The sequence below is a fragment of the Sturnira hondurensis genome, unplaced genomic scaffold (genome assembly GCF_014824575.4).
Source record: "Sturnira hondurensis isolate 20B ecotype Veracruz unplaced genomic scaffold, ASM1482457v3 Scaffold0015596, whole genome shotgun sequence".
NCBI lineage: Eukaryota > Metazoa > Chordata > Mammalia > Chiroptera > Phyllostomidae > Sturnira > Sturnira hondurensis.
In genome coordinates, this window is record NW_028088227.1 from 23,983,109 (window position 1) to 24,008,168 (window position 25,060).

At 50.0% G+C, this 25,060-nt stretch overlaps 1 protein-coding gene across 19 annotated transcripts in view; it reads right to left on the reverse strand.

Annotated features, from left to right (window-relative positions):
• Positions 1-4,469: 4,469 nt before the first annotated feature.
• Positions 4,470-25,060, reverse strand: part of PCBP3 (poly(rC) binding protein 3) — a 217,042-nt gene continuing 196,451 nt past the window's right edge. For 10 of the 19 annotated variants that reach the window (XM_037065185.1, XM_037065183.1, XM_037065184.1 and 7 more), the window contains 6 exons: positions 24,449-24,490; positions 13,975-14,053; positions 13,237-13,296; positions 10,292-10,344; positions 6,229-6,398; positions 4,470-5,216 (listed from right to left, as the gene is read on the reverse strand). In XM_037065185.1, the coding sequence (XP_036921080.1) occupies positions 5,180-5,216; positions 6,229-6,398; positions 10,292-10,344; positions 13,237-13,296; positions 13,975-14,053; positions 24,449-24,490 (441 nt within the window). In that variant the 3' untranslated portion in view covers positions 4,470-5,179. The remainder of the gene's footprint in view (positions 5,217-6,228; positions 6,399-10,291; positions 10,345-13,236; positions 13,297-13,974; positions 14,054-24,448; positions 24,491-25,060) is intronic. The other 9 variants (XM_037065195.1, XM_037065190.1, XM_037065186.1 and 6 more) reach the window with 4 other exon arrangements.

Sequence of the window (25,060 nt, forward strand, 5' to 3'; positions counted from 1 at the left end):
CCTAGGTTGGGGGATCTGTCCTGCCCGACCCTGCTCCGCTGCTGGCTCCGCCCCTCTTACCGTCCCCGTTGAACGGTTAGTAGTTGTCGGACTTCCGTATAATTCAATTTTCTGGTCTTTGGGTGTGTCCTTGTTCTCCAAACCTTTGTTGTATTCAAACTTGGCTGTGGGAGAAGGCACAGTGTTTCCACCTATGCCTCCATCTTGGCAGAAGTCCTCAACATCTCTTAAGAAATAATGGCGCCCTGGCTGGTGTAGCTCAGTGGATTGAGCGCGGGCCTGTGAGCCACATGATCTTGGTTCGATTCCCAGTCAGGGCACATGCCTGGGTTGCAGGCCAGTTCCCAGCAGGGGACTCACGAGAGGCAACCATACATTGATATTTCTCTCCTTCTCTCCTTCCCTTCCCCTCTAAAGGTAAATAAATAAAATCTTTAAAAAAAAATAATGGCTGAAAGTATCCTCAATTGATGAAAACTATCAACCATGCAGGTCCTAGCAGCTCAAGAAAACACAAGCATGAGACACTTGAGAAATTATAATAAGGCACACCATAATCTAATGGCTCAAATCATCAAAAAGAAAGATTTTAAAAACAGCCAGTAAAAAAAGACACACTGCGTATGGAGAAACAAAGATGACAATAACCTCAAACTTCTTGTTGGACACAATGCAAGCGAGAAGACAGCGGAGCAGCACAAATGAAGTGTGAACCGACAAAGCCCGAGCGAACCTGTCAAACGCAAAGGTTTCCCACACAGACCTTCCCGAAAGAAGCCCTGCCAGCAGAGCCATACTGCAAGACACGGCCCAGGTTTCCCTCGGACAGAAGGAGCAGACCACTGGGCAGAAATCTGGGTCTGCACAAAGAAGTGAAAAGCACTGAAAATGGTAACTATATGGGAAAATAGTTAAGATGTTTTCCTGTAAAATCTTTAATATGAGATAAGTTTTTATAAAAATTGCAACAACCTAATGTGAAGTTTATAACATATGTGTAATTAAAATGCAAGACAACAGTATAAAAGCCGTGAGGGCAGGGGTGAAAGTGGGCTCTTTTAAGTTTTTCACGTATGCATGACTGAAGTAGTGTATTACTTGAAGGTAGACTGTGAGAAGTTTACAAACCCTCAATCAAAAATAACAAAATAAGGAGTTATAGCTAATAAGCCAACAAAGGATCTAATGGAATCATAAAAATATTAGGTGAATCCAGAAAAAGTCAAGAAATGAAGAAAAAGGGAACAAAGGTGGGATAGCTAGCTATACAACAGACTTAAATCTACATATATCAATAATCATGTTGAATATACCAATAATCATTGGCAGTGTTCTAGATATTCCAATGGAAAGAGATGATCAGACTGGATTAAAAAGGCAACTAATTTTAAATATAAGACACAACTAGGTTAAAAGTAACAAGGGTGGAAAAAATATACCATGCTAACACTAACATAAGGAAAGCTATAGTGACCATGTTAATCAGACAAAGTGGATATCAGAAAATAGAATAATACTGGAGGCAAAGAAGGCAATTTCAAAATAACGAAGAAGTCAATTGATCCAGGACATTAATGACACTAAACAGTTATGCACCTAACAATGGTTTCAAAACAAAGTGAAAATAGAAATGCAAGGAGCAACAGACAGACCCAGAACTGCAGTGTGGTGCGCAGGTTATAGATACAAGATTAATATACACAAATCAACTGTATTTCTATATATTGACAATGAACAAGTATAAACTAAAGTTAAAAATTCAAAACAGTATAGAAAATATGAGATACTTCAGGATAAGTCTGACAAAATATTTGTAAACCTGTACAATGAAAAATATAAGCATTGCTAAAAGAAACTAAAATATAAAAAAAGAAAGAAAAGATATACCTGTTCATGGGTCAAATAACTCTTTATTGTTAAAGTTGTCAATTATCACTGAATTAATTGTAGGTCCACACCACCTCAACCCAAACTCCAGCAGATTTTCTTTTGTGGGAAATTAGCAGCTGATTCTAACATTCATATGGAAATACAAAAAGGACCTAGAATAATAGTCAAAACAACTTTGAAAAGAACACTGTTATCTGATTTTGAGACTTAATGGCTACAGTGGGTGAGACAGTGTGGTACAGGCATAAAGACAGACAAACAGGCCGAGGGAATGGAAAAGGGAGCGCAGACGTAAACACACATACACAGAGAACCGACTTTTGAGAAGGTGCAAAGGCAGTTCAGAGGGGAAATGACAAAACTTCTAGAAGAAAAAAATGAGAAAATCTTTGTGATTTTGGGTCAAAGATTTCTTTAACTACGACACTAAAAGCACAATCCATAAAAGAAGAAATTAACAGTTGGGACTTCATCAAAGTTAAAAACTTTCATTCTTCAAAAGACATCATTAAGAGAATGAAAAGACAAGCTACAGACTGGAAGAAAATATTTGCAAAGCATGTACTTTAGAATCAATATGTAGAATATATTAAGAACTCACAAAACTCAGTAAGAAAACCAAGTTCATAAAATGGGCAAAAGATTTGAACAAATACTTCAGTAAAGAAGACACAGACAGAGAATAAGCACATGAAAAAATGCTCAGCATCATCAGTCACCAGAAATGCAAATTAAAACCACAACCAGGAGCCATTTTGCACTCATGGAGACAGGCAGAATGAAGACTGAGCCGGCGGATGCTGCTGAGGGCGTGGGAGAACTGGCACTCTCACACAGCTGGGGGGGTGTGGCATGGTGCAACCACTGTGGAAAACAGGTTAGACGTTTCTTAAACAGTTAAACATACACCTACCATGTGATCCAGCCACTTCACGCCTACGTATCTACCCACAAGAAATAGAAAAATATGTCCACACTGGGTTTCATACCTGGACATTCATAGCAGTTTTATCTGTAGTGTCTACTCAAGGGTGAGCCCTGACAACACCCCTCACCTCAGGTTGCTGGGCATCACCTGGAGCAGGTGACCCACCTGGCACAGGGTCATCCCATCTGGGCACAGCCCCTGCCCCAACTCCCCTACCCACCCCGTGCTGACTCCTACAGGGCATCCTACATGAAGCCCCCTCGACACTCACTCCCCAGATTGCTCCTGGGCTGCTGCTACCACCCGACAGACCAGTTGCACCTCCCTGTCCCTCCCTGTCCCCACTCTTCCCCCACTGTCCTGCACCTCACTGGCAGCTTCCCAGAGCTCAGACTGAGAGCCCTCTGTCTGCCTAGACCCTTTCTTTCACAGCCTGCATTTTGTGAGGAATCCTGTTGGCTCTCCCTTCAAAATGCCTCCAGAGCCCAGCCCATGCTCCCTGGAGTGGCCCTACCTTCTGGCAGTGCCTGCAGCCTTCAGAGCCTGTGCCCTGTGCCCTTGCGTTACCTGCACCAGCTCTGGTGCCCAGCCCTGGCTCCAGCTGCCCCTCCACCTGCTGTTCTCTGTCCAGGCCCACCTTGTCGCCCGTTTAACCCAGCACTTCCAATTTTCTGATGCGCTCCTCATTGCTGGGTTTATCACATCTATTGCTGAGGCCCTTACTCACCATGTCCACTGGCCACCTGCTGCCCCCATACTGATGGGGGTGCCCAGAGGAAGGCCTGTGTCCACCACACCCCTGCCACTTCCCAGGCCCCAAGTGCAGGTTGGCACATGGCCAGTGGGTCCAAGGGATGGGTGAATTGCATGGACTTCAACCATCCGATGTGAATGTGGCCTGGCACTGCTATTCTGTGCACCCGGCTTCAAGTGGGGGACCCCAGGGATGGTGAAGGAAGTATGTTGCAGAGGCCTGGGCACACGGAGCGGGGCCTGAGGTCTGGCCCGACTTTGGGCAGACAAAGGGGACTCCTGCTAAGAGGTGAGTGGTGGGCAGATCATCTCAGCCACTGCATGCTTGATGGGTTCTAGGAGAGGTAAATGGTCTTTGTATGTCTGTGAGTCGCCCTCTGCCTGGGACCTGTGTCCCAACCAGGGCTTTAGCGTCCAAGAGGAGCCATGGGCTCATTCAAGATGAGTACAGGTAAGCCAAGTAGACAGTTTGGTGAGGGTGTGAATGTACATCCTGGGAAGTGCCTGGGGTCACCATGGGTGGGCCAGCCTCCCACGCCCCCAAAGACAGTGGGAGAACTGGTTTCACAAGTTAGAGACTGGCACTTTGGAACAAGGGCAAGAATGGAGTTTTCGTTATTGTTATTTAAGTAGTTTTGCAAAAGTAAAACTAGAAAGATTTGTGCAAGTCAAACAATTAAGAAAGGGTTGGGAGATAGGGAACAAAGTCTTAATTTGTGTGAGAGAGAATCAGCCTTGTTAGATAGCAGGTGGCCACAGGGCCAGGTCTCATTAGAGGGTGACTAGGCAGGTGTGCATGTGTGTGCCCACACAAGCATGTGTGCACGCACACAAACATGTGTGCATGCCTATGGCGGGGTCTGAGCGAGGGGCACAGAGAGGAGCCAGAGCCAGTGGGGACAGCCCACGACATTTATTGAACTCGGACATGGTGCTGAGGCGCTTCCTGGTCAGTCCATGCCCTCCAGCCACCCGGAAGCCCCCCAGGGCCCATGTGTGCCCCCCACCATGACATCTCTGTGACGTTGGGGCCTAGCACTCCCCTTCACATCACTTCTCAGATCAGGACCTGGCACCCTCTTTTCCTTCCCTAAGAACAAGGGGAAGGACACAGCCTGACCCCAGCACAAGACCTGCATGGACACATGGGCCGAGACAAGCAAGGCTGCAGGGGAACAGTGAGCGGGTAGGGCCAGGTGAGAGAGGAGCAGGCATGGGTCTAGATGGTTGAGGGAGGGTGGATTATAGGGTGTGCTGTCAAAATGTTTAAACCAACTCTTAAAACAGTTACACTGACACTAAGGAACGGTATTTCTAAAATGCCATAGATGGGAGTGCCCCCAAGCATTGAACATAATAAGTACTGCATGCGGACATGTGAGCAGACTGGAGAAGTTACTGAATGAGTGGAGCCAGGGACGGGCCTGCAGCTCACAGGCAGCTGTAGATATAGACTTGCTTTGTCGACATGTGAACCTCTACGGCACAGACCGTTCTGTTAGTAAAGAAAACCTCTATTTGTATTTGTGGCGAAGGGTGGGCTGTCTGTACAGGACGTGTGAACCAAGTGGACGCCAAGGTTCGTGGTATGGAGGATGCTGGGCAGGATTAGAGCGCGCCCATCCCAGTGACCTCAGACGTCAGCCTAGAAGAGACAGAGGCACAGGGAGACAGGTCACAGCGTTCTCATAAAATGAGACCATACTGGAAATGCATCACTCTGTGGTATCCTCACAGCTTTGGCATCCGTCTCCCTTTTTACACAACAGAGTCTCAGTTCACTGCTCAGTAGCCTTGGGCTGGAGACAACAGCCCAGCAGAAGAAAAAGGATGGCAGGGACCAGATCCTGGGGTTCTTCCTTCCCGGGCTCCCAGCATCCCCACCCCAGTGCCCCATGCTTCTCACCATATTAGGGGCATGACCAGAACCACCTGGACAGTCAGAGGCCATCACAACCATTTCTACAGCAACCATTGGGGGGGGCACTAAAGTCATACTGCCCACAGGGGCTGCCTCTCTGTCTCCCGGGGTCTCCCTCCAGCTCCCCAACATTGTGGGGTAGGGAGGAGGGTCTGGCCCCCAGTCGAGGAGAGGCAGGGTGCCTTCCTGCCCCCTTGGTCACACCATGTTTTCCAATGTGCCCTAGGCAAGGAGGCTGAGGTGAGTGGCCCAAGAACGGTCAGAAAAGTTGTCTACTACTCTGGGCTCCTCACCATGTGCCCTGGCTGGGACACAGGACCCTACCTCCCCCAGCGTGTAACCATGAACCCTCGCACAGTTCCCTAATGCACTACTCTGCAAGTGTCTAGGTTTGGGGGGTCTTTACAACACACACTATGAGAGCACAATAACCTAGTAACGTGACTCTGAAACTACAGGACCCTTTATGCTGAATCTCAATTAACCCAGGTATATGGCCGACCCCAGACCTTGGTTGGCATAGCCAATGCCTTCCTGAAAATACTCTTGCCTCTAACCACCTAGGCCCTCATTAAAGACCCTTCAGGGTGAAAGGTGAAGTGGGAAAGGCCCCATGTCTGTGTGGAGACTCTCCAGCACCTTCCATGCTAGGCCCAGCCAGGGGAAACCCTGGGGAGACCTACTCTGCACCCACAAGAGCCAGTCTCTGAGTGCCCTAGCCACTGACTGCACTCACCTGGCATTGATGAGGTACTGAGCGAGGCTGATGTTGGCCGGGGTCCCTGTGATGGTGATCTGGCGCTCTGATGACCCTTCTGTAGCGTTGGCGATTTTGATCTGAGCTCCAGACATCTGTCGAATTTCATTGATTTTGGTCCCTTGGCGTCCAATTATACAGCCTATTAGCTAGAAGAAAGGATGGAGGAATTTCTTAGAGAAGAACCCACAGTGGCCCTGAGCAGAGTGTGCAGAGCCCTGGGAGAAGTTCATGGGGTGGCCCAGCTTTGGTCTCCACCCCAGGCCACCAACTCCTTGCTTCCAGAAGGGAGAGACACTGCTTTCCTGTGGAAGGGATGGGAGGTATGGACACCAGGGCTCTGCTTGGTGACCTGTTTGCAAGTTGTCCCAAAAAATCAGGAGACTGGAGAGCCACATGGCTGTCACTATCCAGTGTCCTTTGGGGGCCTGAGAGACATGGAGCCTGGAGGCCCAACACCAGCACCAAGGCTAAGGCCATGTTGACATCTTCTTGGCTGGGTTCTCAAAGTGGTGGGATGTTTGTCTGAAACCAGAGTAAAGCTCACTGCTGCTTAGAACCTGTCTTCTGATAAACCTGGATGAAATTCTGAGGACATGTCAGATGCTCTCTTTCCTTCCCATCCTATGACCTCTGTTCAAGGATAAATGCAGTAGCCTCTGGCCACTCAGCCAGCTAGAGGAGGGGATGGCCATGGAGAGTGAAGGAGCCAGAGGGACCAGAGCCAGGGCGTCCCCTGGGACATGGAACAGCCAAGTGTGGGACCAGGGTGCTCCTGAGGTCAGGGCCAGCTCTCCACGGCCTCTCCCAGACCACCCTGCTGCACGTGGAATTCTGAGTCCTTTCATTCACATGGGGGCCGTCAGTGAGAGCTCTTAGCAGGAGCACAGAGAAGAGGCCGGAATGTGGGGCCTGCGCAGTCGGTTTCCTATCCACCTCTCCTGTGGCAGTCTGGGCAAGGGTGTCAGCACTTGTGGTGACACAAGTTCTGATTTCTTATGTCAGCAAGGCGGCAGGTGCAGGGTTTGGGGCTAGGCTGGAGGAAATCCATGTTCAAATGAAGGGATTCTGAACCTGCACAATGACAACAGCTCACTGGGGACACAGGTGCATCTCTGCCTCTTTTTCCCGAGGTAACTATGGCATCTCAGTTCTGCTCATCTATCTGTAAGGACATCTCTGCTACTCTCCTAGGTTAGACCAACTGCCAACTAGACCTTAACACAACCCCTCGCCCCCAAATGTCCAGACACACCTCTGACCCCAGGCTGCTCAGCTTCCTCCACCTCCTGCCTAAGTCCCCCAAACTCTACCTATACCTCCCCAGGCCCTTCCCACACACCCCGGGGCCCACCTACCTCCCCAGGCTCTGCTCGTATCTCACCAGCATCGCCCCTCACTCCTTCGTGCCTGGCCCTGAGGTTAGGGAGAGTGACTTACAGAGTTACCAGACCGGGATCCTTGACTTGCTCTTCCCTGCCACCCTCCCACTAGCAGAGAAATCTTGAGGGCTCCTCGCTGACCCAGTCAAGGCAGGTGACTGGCAGGCCTGCTGCGGCGGGCCTGGGCACAGCAGAACTGGAAGGAGAATGTGGGGCCAGCTAAGTTCCCTGAGGACTCGGGCACTCAGGAGTCCACCTAAGCTTCCTGCCCTGACTTGGTGTCCTTCCCTTGTCCTCCCTCTGTCCTCACACCTTCCTCGGCCACTAGACACCAACTGTCTGGCAGCCCACTTTCCCTTCTCGTACCTTTGCACCTCAGTGTGAGAGGCCCTGCCCAGCCCACACAGTGCCACGCGCCTGCTGCACAGCCTTCCTCGTTTCCGCTCCAGTAAGCCGTCTGAGGAAGATTTCCTCCGGCATGTCTCCATCCCTCGTTCTCTTAAACACGCCCGTCTTTCCATTTTCTTGCAAAAACGTTCTCACACCCAGCCCTCCCCACCACCTCAGGGCATCTCCCTTCCCTGAGACCTCTCACACAAGGGCCCCTGAGCTGCTCTCTGCCCACCCTCCATGGCTGATGTGAAACAACTCCCTCCCAGATAAAACTGTGCTGAGTGCTAATGAGAAACCACAGCTCTCAGTGCAGCCCCCTGACACTGACAGCCGGCTGAGCATAAGATTCTTCTAAGCAGCTAGAGGGGACGTGAAAAGCCACAGGCCTCTCTAATCTGGACAAAGCGTGAGGCCCGCACCAGCTAGGGCCTAGACTGGCTCCTTTGGTAGAAAGCATGCTAGGCCAGCCCTGCAACCCAAGGCCGCCGTTTCACACGACCCCTCAGGCTTTCCAGGCTCCCCAGACATTCAGTCCAGAGACCAGCCCTCTAAGCCTTTTGTGCCCCATTGGACATTTAAAGAAAGACTAGAGAGGAACTCTCAAATAACACAGCCTCCTCCTCACCAGACTTCCCCGTCAAACCCCACAGGAACCAAGGGGCATACCTACCCTATCATACCTCCTACAGCTGCCTGTGTGAGCCCTAAGGTTCCCTGTTCCAGTAGAAGGGGCCCAAGCATGGGGCCACCACAGGCAAAGTGACATGAGTGAGGCAAGCTGTGCAACGGGCAGTGAGAGCATAGCGGTGACCATTAGAGATGGAACACAAGGCTGCCAGCTGCTGGGGGCAGCTCCATGCACAGCTCCATACACGGCCCTGACCTAGCTGGGTTCCCACGGCCACAAGGGCTGGCTGGCTATGTCATGGATCCTGTGTGCCATTTAGGTCACCACATTCATCTGTGGGTAAGTCATGGTGACATACAGATGTTGGCACAATTTCCCTTTGTCTGATTTAACTTTGACCAAGAGACAAAAATGGACAAGATGACAGGCAAGTGTCCCAGCAGACACATTCTACTTCCTTCCTTCCCTCCCCAAGGTGGCAGGAGGCCCAGGGGAGCTCCCAGCAGGAGGGTGGTGGCCATGCACTGGGAGGGGACCCAGGAAACATCTCCGTACAAGCTTATCCCCTTGCCTTTTAGGTTCACTGGGTTTAAAACAAAGGCCCAGCTCAGAGCAGGATACCTGCCATTGGTGAAATGGTGTTTCAGGGAAAGGCTACACAAAGGGGACGCCCGGAGCAGAGGCCACGTGCACGTATGGTGTGGGTAAAAAGACTCGCAGGCTGCCCAGAGCTGCCGCTCGAGGACCAGCCACAGGGGAGGACATGTCCGGAGCCTTGAGAGCAGAAACCATCTCCATTTGAGAACGAAGAGCCACATTACCCGATGCAGGAGTCTGGCCTGCACCTGCATGAGGGGCCCTGGTGAGAGCAGTCCTTCTGGAGGGCCTGCCTGTCCAATCGTCCCACACTGCCTGACCCCTCCCACACCAAGAGCAGGCCTCCCTCTGAGGTCACAAGTCTGTGCTTCCTGTAGTTCGTCCACTGAAGGGAAGAGGCAGGACTTCCTCCTGGGCCAGTGTGAGGCGCAAAGCAGTGAAGGTTACCAGAGGCTCTAGTGCTAGGGCAAGAGAGCCCACGTCCCCACATGGCAGCCTTTCTGCACTGCTCAGGACAACTGTCCCTCCAGGACACATGGCCCACGTCTGCCTTGGTGTCTTGGGTTGGGGATCCGAGTCAACATTTTTAGTATGACCCACAGGTTCGAGGGGTGATGCTGAGGGGGCTGAGTGTGAAGGGAGCTCAGAAGGCCACCTCCTCAGCTGAGCCCAGGCAGGAATAGATGGTGGACACCAGATCTGGGAATCAGGCAAACCCGTGACACTCCTGCATCCTGCAGACTCACAGAGAACCCCAAACCCTTCAGAGACCTGGGGGGCACAGGGTGGGGCCACGCCAGACCATACCTGGGCCCCCATTTTTCAAAGGCAAACCCTCAACCAGGGCAGTGCCTTCCCATGGGGTCAGTGGGGCCCTGAGCTTCTCAGCCAGCTCTGGCTTCTGAACTCTAAGTAAAACTTGAAGACCTGTTTGCTCCTTTCTAATCTGGTATCTTAGGGGCTTTTATGGGTATTAAACTGCTTAATGCAGGAAGGAAGGGGGAGGTCATAAATAGGGTCAAGGGGGCTTGGGCATACTCACATCATTGGGAATGGTGAGCTCGTGAGTGCTGGCCGGGGGGCTGGCATCCAGACCTGGGCACACCAAGGGTACACGGTTAGGCTGGTGGAAGGCTGCTCCCATGGCACCCCTGTGCCTGGTCCATGCTCGGCCCACACAGGCCGGGCAGGGCCAGGGGTTGGCTTGAGGGGTAGGGTCAGTGTAGCTGGAGGCCGAGGACCTTGTGAGCTCTTCACTCTACTGCAGTGCAACTCCTGAGTCCCAGCTTCTCTCAAAACAAGGAAAATGAAACCCAGCAGAGTAACATTTCACTTTCTCCTTTTGGACATATCATGATGTCCCTCCTCTGACACACGGAGGGACATCTCTAGAAACCCTTCGCAGGCACATAGAAAGCACCATGCTAAGCAGCTCTCGGGGTGTGGCTATGTCTTAGAGACTCCATGGGGTACCCAGGGCACAACTCTGTGACTCTGGTGCCTGTCCTCCACGGGTTCTCTATTCCCTCTGCTCTTCCTTCTCCCTGACCAAACAGTGCTCAGCCTCCTCTGCTGGCCATCTGCTCGGCTGTGGTGTCGGCTGTCTCTGACACTATACTCCCCAAAGGCAGCTACCCAGCCTGCTTCAAGTCCCAGCATGCAATTCTTCCAGTCTGGTGCTTCACTGATCCCAAAACAGTCTGCTGCGTTCCTAGAAGTCTGCATTTCTATATGGGTGTCCTATGTAGGAGATGAAGACACAGACATAATTTGTCACCAAACCCCAATCTTTATCTTGACAAATCTTAGTTTAGGAGCCAGCAAATCAAGACAGCTTATCAGAACTCGAGACAAGATCTATTCTTGCTTTGAAAACATTGACAACAAAAGGCAGAGGGGGACTGGAGTGGGAAAACCAGTGGAGACAAAGGCCCAAGGCAGGCTGGGCCCCCGTACGACACACTTCCATCTTCCCAGGAGGCATATCATCAGACCTGAAGTTCACAGCCGAGACCTTGCTCTCTTCTTGCTCCCGGCCCCATGTGGTCCCAGCATCTCGGGTGACACAGCTCAGCCCAGAGTGTGAAGTGCTCTGGCTCCACCCCTCCTTGCCACCTACAGCTGACTACAAAGACCAGGCTCAAGTACCTTCAGGGTATTCCAGAACCAGAGCCCTCACCCCACATTGGTCCCTTCCCCTGCTCTTGCCTCTCAGGACGGCCTAGAGAGGTCCCAACAAGACGCGCATCAGATCCCTTCAAGACTCAAAGCCTGCCAAGGGTCCCAGCTTCTCCCCTGTGCCCCCGGCCACCAGTCTGTGCTCCCTGACACTGGACCTGGGGCTGGCTTGTGCCCAGTCTCACCTCCTACCCTCTCCTAGTCCCCACCCCTTTTCCTGCTTCTTCCTTCACAGCACTGGTGTCTCTGAAACCAGATGCACCGTGACCATCTGTTTCGCTGCCATGAGTGACTCTGTGAGGACGGTACTGTCCTGGGGGACTGCTGAGCACGAGGACTCAGATGGAAGATGCTGCATGAACCATTCATCCAGAATTGTCTGTCATTTTTATTTTTTAAAAGCTAAACCTAGTATTTCTGTTCTTTACCTTCTTTTAATAGAGGTATTTTCAATACAATTATTTGGTGCTCAACCATCAATACACATTCTATTAATAGTGACATTCAAAATGCCATTTAAGAGATTTCTTCAGTCCTGTCTGAGTCCTACACAGGAACTCCTAGCAGCCTGGCTTGGGAAGGACATAAAGCCACAAGTCACGTTTGTTCAATGTGGTATATTTTGATCAAGGGGAGAAAGGTATCAGATTTATTTTCAAGAGGAAAGTAACATTAAAATAATAATGTGAAGACATGGCATTTAAAACTCACTTTCCTGTGTGCCAGGGCTCTGTGCCAGGGTGAGTGTCTCTCTTACAATGATGGCATCCCCTCTCCAGGACGAGAACAATGCTTCCCCAACACAACCTGAGCCTGCTCTGGAAGCAATGCTGGCATCAGCCTTCAGGGTCCTGTCAAACAAGTCAATGCCCCTCTTCATGCTTGCCTGGTTTAATCTGCAGCAATGCACATGTGTGTGCATGTGAAATGTGTGCACATGTGTGTATGCCTGAGACCGCATGAGCTGCAGGTCTCATAAGGCCTTGGGGGGGGGGAGGTCACCACAAGGAGGAGTGAGTCCCCTGTCCCTGAGGCCTGAAGGCCTTAGGGAGGGGCCCTAGGGGAGGGTGGGGGCCTTAAGACTTCTGTGAGCCCCAGGTGCACAGATGAGCCCAGATGCAGCCTGTGATGAAGTCTTGGGGCTTCCTTCAGCCTCAGCTGCACCCTGGGGCCCAGAACACGCCCCTGGGCTGACAGCCAACACCACCGGAAACGCTCCTCTCCTGCACATTTCCTTTAACTGGACACTTGCTCTTTTGCTCTGTTTCAGGATTTCCAGGGGGAGTGGGCGGCCCCTCCCTCAGAGGACACTCGCTATGTGGGACCACAGGCCTCCAGCGGCCTCACTGCTCCTTGCTCTGGGCAAGGAGACCTATAAATCTCTGCCCTGCCCTGCACTATCCCAGGACCGTTCTAATTCAAGTCAGAAGGGTGACCAGAGTAGTCTTATTGGGGAAAGTGTGCTCCTGCCTCCTGGAAAATACATTCTGGGAAGGCACACATCACAGCAAAGTCTGCACTACAGACCCCCACACGCCGTGCCACTAGGAAAATAAAAGACAATACAGACGGTGGCTGTCATGTTTGAGGACTTTGGATGATGGGCACTGCTGGAGCCCATGACCCACCATAACACTCCTAGCAGTGACCAAGGCAGAAGCTAGGAGCTATGGATGTGAAGGTGGTGGGCACACAGGCTCCGTCTCCACAACATGGGCCTCCCCTTGCCGAGGTGCTGGCTGTCCCCTCCTCCCCAGGTTATGCCCCGGAGCCCAGGCCTCCGCTCTTCACTAGAGCACTTTGTTTTACCTGACGATGGGCCCATCAGATTTTGAGCTTCTTCGGAGGAGTGTAAAGGCAGCTTTTCTCCTGGAGAGCAAAGAAGAAACAAATTTAATGTTTTGCCCTCAAGGAGATAAGCAAGGTCACTTCAACTAGGGAAGCTCAAAATCTGACTGGCGCACGGCAGCCCAGCACGTCTGATGGGCTCTCATCTGCCGCAGCTGCCAAGGCAATGCTCTGTGTGTGTCATTGGAAGGAACCCACCCTTCCTCCTGTGCTCAGAGGGAGCTGAGGACCACTGTGCCATGGGCTGGGGTCTGGCTTATCTTGGTTTTCCCAGGGGCAGGGCAGGTGCTGTCCTGTTGGGTGTCACTCCTGGGATGTGCACTGGAAGAGCATCCCTGTGTGCTTGTCTGAGTTCTCAAGCCTGGACAGAAGAGGCCCCAGGGCTGGCCAGATGGATATGTTCAATAGGAAGGGCCCCCAGAATGCCTGAGTGCAGCAGAGAACAGGCAGACCCTCGATGGGACAGATGTCCCTTCTCATAAGATGGCCAGCTGTGAGGTGACTAACCCTCTCAGGGGACACAGAAAGGCCTTCTACCTGGCCTTCAGCAATGTGCACACTGATACATGTTAACACACCCTTGGCATTCACAGCTAGAACTGTACCTGCTCTGCTCACTGTCCTGAATAAAGCCAGTTCAGAGAGAGAAAGTCCCCAGGTGAGAAGAGAGGAGGTCAGAAAGGGCAGCTGGGTACGTACCGGGGAAAGCGGGGTTGGTCTGTCCGAGGGGAGGAAAGGGGGTTTGCTGCATGGCCAACTGGTGGAGCTTGGTCAACTGCTGGGGGTAGGAGGGACATGAGAGCTAAGAAGGTTATTGTCATCGAGTACAAGTCACACCAAATTAAAAAGGCAGTAACAGAACTCCGTACAAATAGAGATAAAGAGGGGCCATGCGAACACATGGCAGACGCAGCAGAACTCAAGGACTTGGCCTGGGAAAACCAATGGGCTGTTGTCAGCAGGTGCACTGAGCCCCATTCTTCTTCTTGGTTCCCTGGCAGCTGTGGCCTGAACCAGCCAGACTTCCCAACCACATGGGCCTGAGTGGACAAATGACCCCCAGACCAGTGGGGAGGCCGCTGGGCCCCTGGGATTCATACGGAGTGCCTAAGAGCCACAGAACAGGACCAGCTGGGCCGCTAAGAGCTTCACAGTCACGCTGTCACTCAGAGCTCACGTGCACTGTGGGAAACCCATGCGATGCTCCCTTCTGCAAGCCTGCCCTGCCCAGTCCTGGACTAGGCCTGGGTCACTCCTGGGGCTAGCCACGCCTCCCATTCTGCCTCCTGTAACCTCCGAGATGAGATTATAGGGTGTAGTATTTTAAGGTTCTGTGGAGGGCGTGTGTGACAGTGCCCAAAGGCCTCCCTGCACTGGTACCCACTGTGTCTGAGCAGGCAGCTCTCTGTCCCCTATCCTCAGCCACCAGTCTTTGGGGCAGGGGGCTTTGAAATAGTTTATTTAGTTCTTTTATCTTGGCCTCATTTCTTAAGTGAAAACTAAACACATCCCTGAGGGGAGGACAGCACATTCTGGGGAATGTCCTCAACCCCTCAGCCTTTTCCCAGCACAAAGACCAGTCCGAATGCTCCCGGCACAACTTCCAAAGCCAAACCTGGACTCATTAAGAGGCAAGAATGGGGTCCTCTGTGAAGAGCCCAGAGGCCAGTAGGTGGGGACCCTCAGGTATAATGAGAATCTGACCAGGCACCCACATCTGTGCCATCTTGCAAGATCTGGGCACCTTCAGCACTAAGACATATGCCAGCTGCTTCTTTCTAGTGCGTGGAGGCTCACTGCTGCCCACAGATGGCCCCTCTCCCTGAGCCTTCTGTCCCATCCTTGCCCTTAAGCTCTGCAGGGGCAGCACCTGGGCACAGGGGTTTGGGGTATGCTAGACCGTCATTCTGGCCACTTCCTGTTTCCACAGGTCAGGGCCTCAGTGTGAGGAGGTGTGAAGTCAGGCCATGACCAGCTTGTGGCCTCTTGATCACATCTGTGAGGCAGAATTTTGGAGCTGTGAGGCACTGGGATGCAGGTGGCCTGTCTTCCTACACTGTTCTTAAGCATTTCCATCAAAGAGCCAGCTGATTCCCTCTTTCCCTCCTGGATATCCTAAGTGCATCCAAAATGTAGTCTTGTTCCCTCTCCTAGGGGGTCTCCCTGTCTTCTGAGGTGTTTCTTGACCTGCAGCACTTGGGTGGGTGGGTCTGCTCAGAGACAACTGGCCACATTCCAGACTCCATGAGGCCATCCAAGGCAGTTATTGTGCCGACAGTCCTGAGGAGAGGAGGTTAGGGGAACTTCTAAGAGTTCCCAACAAGGTGGTGCTGGTCAAGGCCACAGTAGGGGCTGGGGTCCGATAGTCACCTGCTGCCTGGCACATACCCCCTTGACCTAACTTCCCTAGGCACAGTGGGACCTGAGTGGACAGGCATCAAAGCCCCTGAGAAAGGTGCCAGGAGAGCATACCCAGGAGACACTATCGCAGAACAAGCAGTGAGACTTGGCCGTACTTGTGCCTCAGGCAAGATGCTGAGAGGCCAGGCGACCCTGCAGAAAAGGGGCCCAGACCTAGCTGCACGGCCAGGCAGCCTAGCAAAGGCTCCTCTTCCCAGAGACATGGAAGTGCCTTGTAGAAAGACAGCAAGTACCTAAAGGTGTCCTGGAGCATGAGGACTAAGGAGTGCATGAGACCATCCTCAGCCTTCTGGGGACTTCATTGTACGGAGTTGATTCTGCAAACCCCACCTTCCACTTGATGGCCCTGGGGCTGGGACAGCTGTGCCCTGTGTACAAGTCACACGGAGTCATGGAGGCATTCAGTGGGGGCTGTGCTCTGAATTTACCCACATGGGAGAGTTCAAACTAGGCCTAAGATTTCCTCACAAGGAGGTAACTACAAGTTACTAGGGTGTGAAGGAAGCCCTGCTTCTGGAGATAACAAATGTGACCTCAGAGAGTGAAGGCCAGCCCTGTCTTGCTCAGGGTAGTCAGTCATCAAGGATGGGACATGCTTTGGGGTCTGACCAGCACTGGGATTTCCATACAGACTCACATAGGGAGGGCACCCTGGTGTGTAACCAATCGTTGGGGGCTTCAGGCGTTCCCCCAGGGGATGGGGCCAGCAGGGAGGCCAAAAAGCCCTGACAGGCTGCTTTCTGTTTCTGTTCCACTATTTCACTCCCTGTCACCTGCTCATGTCTGACAGTCAGGCTGGAATGCTCCCATGAGAGCAGGCCCTCTTATCTGTTCCTGCATCTCCAAGATTGCAGAGCTATGCACTGGTCTGTTGGAGGGAAAAAACTGGGCTCTGAAGGCAGAACCTCCTTGAGTCAACCAAACCCTGACAGCTCTGTGGAGACAGGACCATCTGGTATCCTGGGGCTACCATCCCCACCTGTAAAGTGGGGGAACACATGTGTGTAAATGCCAGGCTGGGAATGCTGTCCGGGCTAACTGGTATGAACAGTCACATTAACTAGCAGGAGCTTTCCCACCCACTGTCCGCAGGCTCCAACCTTGGAGGTTTCTCTGTCGCCTCCCTGGCGGTTAAACAGATGAGGTGCACCAAGCAGCCCCTGCTCCGGAGCCACCAGCTGTGTGTCACAGCATGGCTCCGCTCGTACACAGGGGTCTGACACCTCCAGACCCAGTAATTCCCACTGCAATGCATGTGCTGCTTTTTATGAAACAACGGCCACAACGGCACATACATCCTCATTCCCACTCACCCACAAGTGTAAAGTGACACCTCGAGGAAGCGCTGGACCAGCACCAAGATGCCCAGATAAACACCACTGGTGGGGGGCTGACAGGCAGGCGCCAGCTGGCGTCTCTCGTCCTGGCTCTGCCCTTTAACTAGACAAGCACTTCACCTCTTTGAGACTCCATTTCTACATTTTTTAAAGGAGGAAGCAGAACAAAGTGCTACGGGGAATTCCTGCTTTTTGAGGTATTTTGCCATTAAAAAACAAACTCACAGACTTCCAGTTCCCACCAATGGCTACAAATCACAAGGAGGGAAGGCGAGGGAGGGAACAGAGGAGGTACATTCTAGGTCCTTCCCCAGGGCTTGTCGTTTCTACGTGGCGTTGTGTCAGGAGATAAAAACACAGGCAAACACCAAGCACAGACAATTGCTAAAATGTAAACATCCATAAATAACTCCGTGAATTATCACAAAACATACCATGCAACTACCTCTCACGGTCGTAAATATATCAGCAAAGCGGATGGATATGCATTCACGTCTCTTTTCTGTAAAATGCTTGCTTGTGACGTTTGTCTGTTTTTTTTTTATTGGGTTGATTTTTGGTGATTCACAAGAACACCTTATGTATTTCAGATACTAATCCTGTTTCAGTTATATCTGCTGAAAAGTTCATTTCCTCACCCTCCTTATGGGGTCTTTGGAGAAACAGAATTCTAAAATTTATTGTAGTCAAATTAATTCCTATTTTATGGGCTATGTTTTAAGAAACCCTTCCCTGACTTGTGTACAGAACAATATTCTACTATATTTTCTTCTAAAAGTGCTATGTTTTTCTTGATACATAAGGAGGGTTTTGTGGTTATTGTTTATCTTGTAAAAACCCATTTCCCATGCGGATGACCTGCCACCCTGGCATCTCGGTCACAGATCTGGCTCTCTCACCTACGTGGGCCAGATCCCGGCTCTCTGTTCAGGCCCACTTGCCTGTGGTCTCTCCTTGCACCCAAACCAGTGTCTCAGGTAGGACCTCCCGACTGTAGGTCTTCCTATCACTAGGGCAAATATCCTACCATATATTCTCTTAATATTGGCGATTCTTGGCTTTTGCTCTCATATGAAAATTTTAAAAAGCCAGTCAAGATTTTGATTGTAATCGTATTATTGCATTTTGTGCCTCACTTTGGGAAGAATTAACATAGTTAAGATACTTGGTGTTTCTACCTATGGTATAGAACATGGATTGTTTCTCCATTTATTTCGGTCTTCTTTAACTTTTAATGAAAGCAAATCTTTTTAAAAGTCATCTTTTAACTACTGATGTCAACTGAACTGCTTTGCGATCTATGATTCCAATTTGTGAGAGCTGGTGAGTCTTCTTTACGGTTAGAATGTCATCAAATTTCATCGGTGTTTTCACAAATTCTTCTGCTCTGTGGGTGTAGTGTTCAATATATGTCAATTCTATCAGTCTCACTGACTGCACTGTTAACATCTTCTTTGTTCTTGTCTACTTGACCTTTACTGAAGGAGAGGTATATTAAGGTTCCATTACAATGACTGTCAAATTCTCTTTATGATTTGTCATTTTTTTCTTTATATATGTTGAAGCTATGTATTAGGTGCATATAAATTTTGAATTGTTGTATCTTCTAGTGACTGAACCTTTTATCAATATGTAATGACTAGATAATGAATTTGCCTTAAAGTCCTTTTCCCCGGATTGATATTTGTAAATTGGGTTTCTTTTGGTTAGTATTTTCCTAGAATAGCTTTTTCTATCTTCTCAGTTTCTCCAGGTTGTTATTCTTTAGATGTCTCTTGAAGGAAGAAAAAAAGCTAGATTTTTACACAAGTCTGATAGCCTTTAATTTTACTGAAAAATCTTTTACTTTGATCACAATTACCCATAGATATAAACTAATTTCTGCCATCTTTTTTCTTTGTATTTCTTACTGACCTGATTTTCTAGGGTTCTTTCCTTTTTCTTCATCTGTGTTCTTCTTTTATAATAATAATTGTCCCCTTACCCACTTTCCTTTCTGTGCCTTTATGGAGTTTATATAATTGAAGTCTTTTCTACTGGTGGTCACTGTGTAACTGTTATTAACATGCACATTTGAAGCCTATATTCAATATCTGTACCTTTTCCTGGTGGTACAGTGACCCACAGGGTATTTAAATCCCCCTCAACCCTCCTCAGTCTTCTGTTCGATATTCCTATCTATTTAGTTCTATTACGTTAACCCCACAAAGTAGACAGCACTGATATCGATTTTACAAAGTGTGTTTTCATTTATCCAAATGTTTACATTTTAGTGTAGTAGAGAGTACCCCTGTTTTCTTTATGGTTTGTGCTTGTGCTAATGAAAGAAATGGTAATTGTCTTTGCTCACACTCCTCCTTGCCTTTCTAGCCTTCCTTCTGGGATCATTTCTCTCCTCCTAAAGGGCATTCATGAGAAGCCTGTTGGTCACAGCTGTTTGTCTGCAAATGTCTATATTTAGGTCCTTGGAAGATGCTCTTGAGATATAATTTTAGTAACTAGCTTTTATTACATCACCATCTTCTGGCTCCTACTGTTGCTGGTGAGATGTCAACTCATTCTCACTGTTGTTCTTTGTAATATTCTTTTTGTCTCCGACTACTTAGATTTATTTTTGGTCTTTGATGCTGTGTGGTTTTGCTTTGATTTGTCTAAGGTAGACTTCTTTTTGTTTCTCTTGTTTGGGATTTGTTGGGACTCCTGAATGCAAGAATTGGTTCCTTTTATTAACTCTGAAAATTTCTTACTGCTTATCTCTTAGAATGTCTCTGTGTCCATTCTGTTATCTGTCCCCGAGGCTGCAAATTAAATACATGTTCTTCCCTGTTATCTTTGTTATCAGTGTTTCTCAGACTTTTTGTGTGTCAACAGGTCACGCAGAAGTCTTGATTCTGAGAAGGAGCAGGCTGGGAAGGATGGCCTCCCCAGCGCCCTGCTACTGGGCAGCTCAGTAGGAGAAGGTGCTCATCTACTTGGTTAACCCTAGGGAAGGGGGACACAGACATGAAGATTTAGCTCAAACCAACAATAGTGGCAGTCAACCCAGACCTCCTGTTTTGTTGAGAGTGGCTGTGGTAGCCCCAGTCTGACAGCAGGTGGGTCACGGGTACCTCTCCCCGACTTGGAGCTACTCAGTCTGGAAAGAGCAGAGACTGCCGTGTGGCCATCGGCTGATGGCCATGGAGTGCAGTGCTGGTAGTGCTGGTTACTCTTCCCACGTGCGCTACGAAATTTGAGCAGTGGCCTCAGTACCACCTCCCCACAGGGCGAAGGGAGAGGTCTCCATGTGTCTGCAGTGAGCCATGCAGCCCATCAGCCCCTGGAAAGATGTAACTGTGCATACTTCCACTGATCTCTTTAGTTCTATTATTACTCACATGTTGCTTATCTCACAATAAGTAGCTACCTATTCCACGCCCCTACAATTTCCCCTCTGTTTACTCTTTAAGGGACAAGTTTCCTGGCAGACACTGGTGCCCATATGACTCCCAATTATTTAACATCCTCTGCTGAACTCAGGCGGTGTGGGGAGTGAGCCCATTGCTCCATTCTCTGGCTCCTCACTGAAAATGTCCACTTCCTTGCACATGCAATTGGATGATGGTCCCGACCGCTACTTCACACTGTTAGTGTAAGGCTCAGGCAAGAAAACAGAGGTGGCCAGTGCTTTGTCACCTCTAATATGCTGGTTTTGTTGTTGCTTGCACTCAGCACCCTCTCTAAATGAGGAGCTATTAAGTCTAGGGATGACGTGGAAACTGAAAACTAGGAATAAAGATCGCACATGAGGGTAGGCTTGAAGCTAACTCATTTCTATCAGGAGAAAACAATTTCTTCCTGGTGCAATCGCATTAAAGTGGCAGAGAAACTGCATGAGAGAGAGAATGGGGCAGTCTCTGCACTGTCCATCCAGGCTCTGCAGCTCTCCGCACCTGCTCCCACACCTGAATCTGGAGTCCTCGCTGCCTGACGCCAGGGGCAGGACACGCGGAAGGCAGTGGGCTGCTTCTGAGACTGATGAGCAGCTGGCCTAGCACTCCAGTGGCCAGTGGCTGTGAGTCCTCCCTCCACCCAGCACTCCCCATGGTTCTCCAGAATGTACAAGAGTGATAAGCTTCCAGAAGGATTCGAGTAAAAGAATGAAAAAACCTGGAGGGAAACTGGTGGCAAGGTGGGTGGGAGGTGTTGACAGTTCTCAAAGGTAAATCGGAAAGCCTTCTGTAAAACTGAGCACAGAAAAAAGTGTGTAATTTCCTTCTAGATGAAGAAATATTCAGATCAGATCTAAGAAGGGTACTCTAGTAAGACATGTCTGATTCGGGTAAGATATTACGATCCTAAGAGATGTCTATGGTGTATTAGCCACTGTGGTTGAAATATTTAAATTGGACATTCAATTATATTATAAAGTAAATTAACATTTCCTGTAGTGATTATATTTGGGTTCTAAGAAATGAAGCTTTTAAAATTACTACTGACTTTAGTAATTTTAAAACTGCCCAGATAAAAACTGCCTTCCTGGCCATCACCACCTATGTCACCAAACAGTCATTTTATTTTTGTTTGGGATTTATAAATGTGATTTATAAATAACCATCCAAGTCTTCTACTCTCTGTGCCCGCAGGAAAAGCAGTTACAAAAGCTGCTCCTGGCCGGGTCCCAGCAGCTGCTCCCAGCGCCACTGTTGGTCCACAGGGCAGAACATCCGGCACAGAAACCCATCTCGACAAGCAGCCACCCAACCCCATCTCTACCAAATGCAGGGAGGCAGCTGTAGAACGATAGTTATAAGTTAGTTTAAACCAGTCTGAAAAAACTGTCAAACCTCCCACTTTGAAGAGACACTAAGAAAATCACATGAAAAGAGCAAAACAACCGACTGATATAAAAATCAACCAAACCAATCACAGGCACCTGTACCCGCCACTGGACATTTCAGATCAGAAACACTTCTCTGTCAATTCAGAGCCTGAGGCAGGAGGCAGTGGTTGTGAGACCACCAGNTTTAAACCAGTCTGAAAAAACTGTCAAACCTCCCACTTTGAAGAGACACTGAGAAAATCACATGAAAAGAGCAAAACAACCGATTGATATAAAAATCAACCAAACCAATCACAGGCACCTGTACCCGCCACTGGACATTTCAGATCAGAAACACTTCTCTGTCAATTCAGAGCCTGAGGCAGGAGGCAGTGGTTGTGAGACCACCAGCCTCGCGTCATCAGTGGGTCTGAGCATCAGTCTCGGGCCCTTCATCAAGGGCCAGACCACTGCTGAGTTCTCTAGCTGTAAGAAGGTCAAAGAGCCACATCTTTGAACCTGCTACTGCACACACACACATTTCTCGGGGCGAGAGACCACCACACCCAGGGTTAAATGAAGGCTATGTCATCCTGGGAACCAGGCCCCTTGGCTCCACTCTGATCTCCCACCCCCGCCACTTCAGACACTCCATTGGAGGCTGTGGAACCCGCCCACTGCAATGCCACTGATCCCAGCTGGTCCCACACGTGCCCCCTTGCCCTGCACAGCACTCCTGCATGTGGGGTTGAGCCAGCCCTCCCTCAGATGCTAACATCGGCCTCCCTCAGTCCATGGGCTGTGGGTTAAGATAATACAGGACAGGCATCACCCATCATCTGGAGTCAGAAAGGTTCCTGGGCTATGGGCAGTTCCTGCCAGCTGCTGGGGCCTCACAGCTCTCCTGCTCTGGGTTTCATGGGCAATGCCACTGACCTCCTGGAAGTATGAGACATCCACTTTTTCTTTAAAGCTGCTGATGGTTCTTTTGAGAAGGCAGAGGAGGTTCACACCTTCACCCCCTGCCCACCACTGAGATCTCATTAAAATAAACCCATAGAAGGGCAAAGAGTATCCCAAGTAACAGAGAATGGGGCGGGGGGGAGTCACTGGCTGGGCCAGGTACTGGCACCCATGGAGGCCGAGGTGGCCGTGGTGGCTTCAGCAGAAGGTTCAGGAGGGTTGGTCAGGGGACTGCAGTAAGATGGGGTCAGAGCTGGGTATCACCCTACAAACTGCCTGACATTGGAGAGCTACGCCCCCCGCCTAGCTTCTGTTTGACAAGTGGAGCCCTAACAGCACATTCTGGGCAGGAGGAATATGGCTTCCCAAGGGGACAGGCGGGTGTGCCCACCACGGATGTAGAATTATACTGTCCTCACCTCAGGGTGAAAACCAGGAGCCATTAAAAATGGCTTGGGGGTGTGATGGGTGGGGAGAAACTTCTTTTCACCATGTCCTCTATCATTTGATTTCTATACGTGCTGATTAATAAGGTGTGTTTTTTTTAAGGAGAAAAATCGTCAGCATTTCTTTTCTACTCAATAGAAAATTTCCTTCAGTGACAGTGAACTGATCTCTGCATTTCCAATGCACGTACTGAATGTTAGTTACTTCTGAAAAACCCTCCCCCACCCTGCTTTTGCAGGGCACTCAGATGACCCCCACTTCACCTGCCCAATTCAAAGTGGAAGGGTTTGCAGAAGAGCTGAATGCAGGCTCGCCTGCGCGGCAGCACCTCCCTGTCAGGAGCAGAGCTGGAATATTTGAAGCTCAGCAAATGTGCAGGACAATGTAGAAAAGAAAAAGGGTTCTTAAAATGGACTGCAGGTTCGCTCCACCTGCCAAAAGCAGCGAAACCAACGGCCTGCCTCAGCCTCTTTTTCTTGTTTCCTCCTCCCTCACCCCATTTCTCCTGGCACCAGCTAGTGTGTCCATCTTTACCTTTCTGTACCTAGACAGAAAGCCCTTCAGCTCTCCATTGCTGCCCCACATCTCAGCCCGAGAGCTGCAAGCGGTCCTCTTGCCCCCCAGGCCACAGGAGTCCAAGATGCTTCTCCCTGAAGTGCCTTCAGGATGTCTTTGTCCCCCCAGCAATGATGTTATTAACTCTAGAATGAAACCAAGGCCTGTCCCCTTTGGCCTTCCTACTGTATGGACCCTGTTTCAATTAGGGCTTCTCCGTGGAAGAGTATAGCCTCCCCAGATGTTCAGATACCCTTTCTGATGCGTCTCAGACCTATTTAACAGCACGTCACCTCACTTCTTAGGTGCCTGTAAGATACTGCTATTCCTGCCAGGGGGCAAGGGTGGGCACCGGGGACAAGGCAGTCCTGCAGTCCTCGCCCACCCAAGGCCCCGTGTGCGAAGGAAAGCCCCCACTGCAGCAATAACCAAAACAATTTGACATCAGGCCAAGTCCTCCACATGAGTAGAATTAGTGCTAAGAGGTTGAAGGTTATTCAAGGTCATATGGATACGACAGAGGTCAGGGACACTGAGAGACTGGTATTAATATTATTGAGTAATATTAATATTGTAGCAGTTCACAGCAGCATGCAGGTAGTAAATGGTAACGAGAAGAGGAGGGAAGGGAAACAAAGTGAAAACTCACATCTGGGTGCGGGATGGCGTACTGTCCCTGGATCGTGTAGGCCTAGAGAGAGAAACACTGTCAGCCAGGGAAGCGGAGGCCCTCTCCTGCAGAACAGGCTTTCTCCTGGGTGGGACTTTCATGTGAAGAGGTCCCAAGCCCTCTGGTTACAGCTGTCCCCTCCCAGAACACATCTCCACCTGCCTCGTGAAGGACAAAGGGGAGTGACCTGGAGTCAAGCCTCACCACCACCACCCCTTGCTGGCTGGAGCTACAACCACACACGAGCCAGGGAGTTGCACCCCACTTCCTAGAGGTCTGCAAGAGGGAAATGACTCACCCCTGAACGCTTCTGACTCCCATACCCCCAGTTTCTTAAAAAAACACCTAAAAAAAAAAACTTTAAAAAGTGACTCAAAACCAATTTTGCAAAAGCCGGATTAAATAATAAATGCAACCAAATCAGTCACAAGATTGACCAGTTCATCTTCCAGCCTCTGAGAATGGGGTGGCTGTTCTGACTTGGGAGGTAGCACACTCCTGGCACAACTCCCAGGGGGACCAGAGTGGGTACTGAGGCCTCATTTGGTTTCAAGACAGTCAAGCCCTGGCTGGTGTAGCTCAGTGGATTGA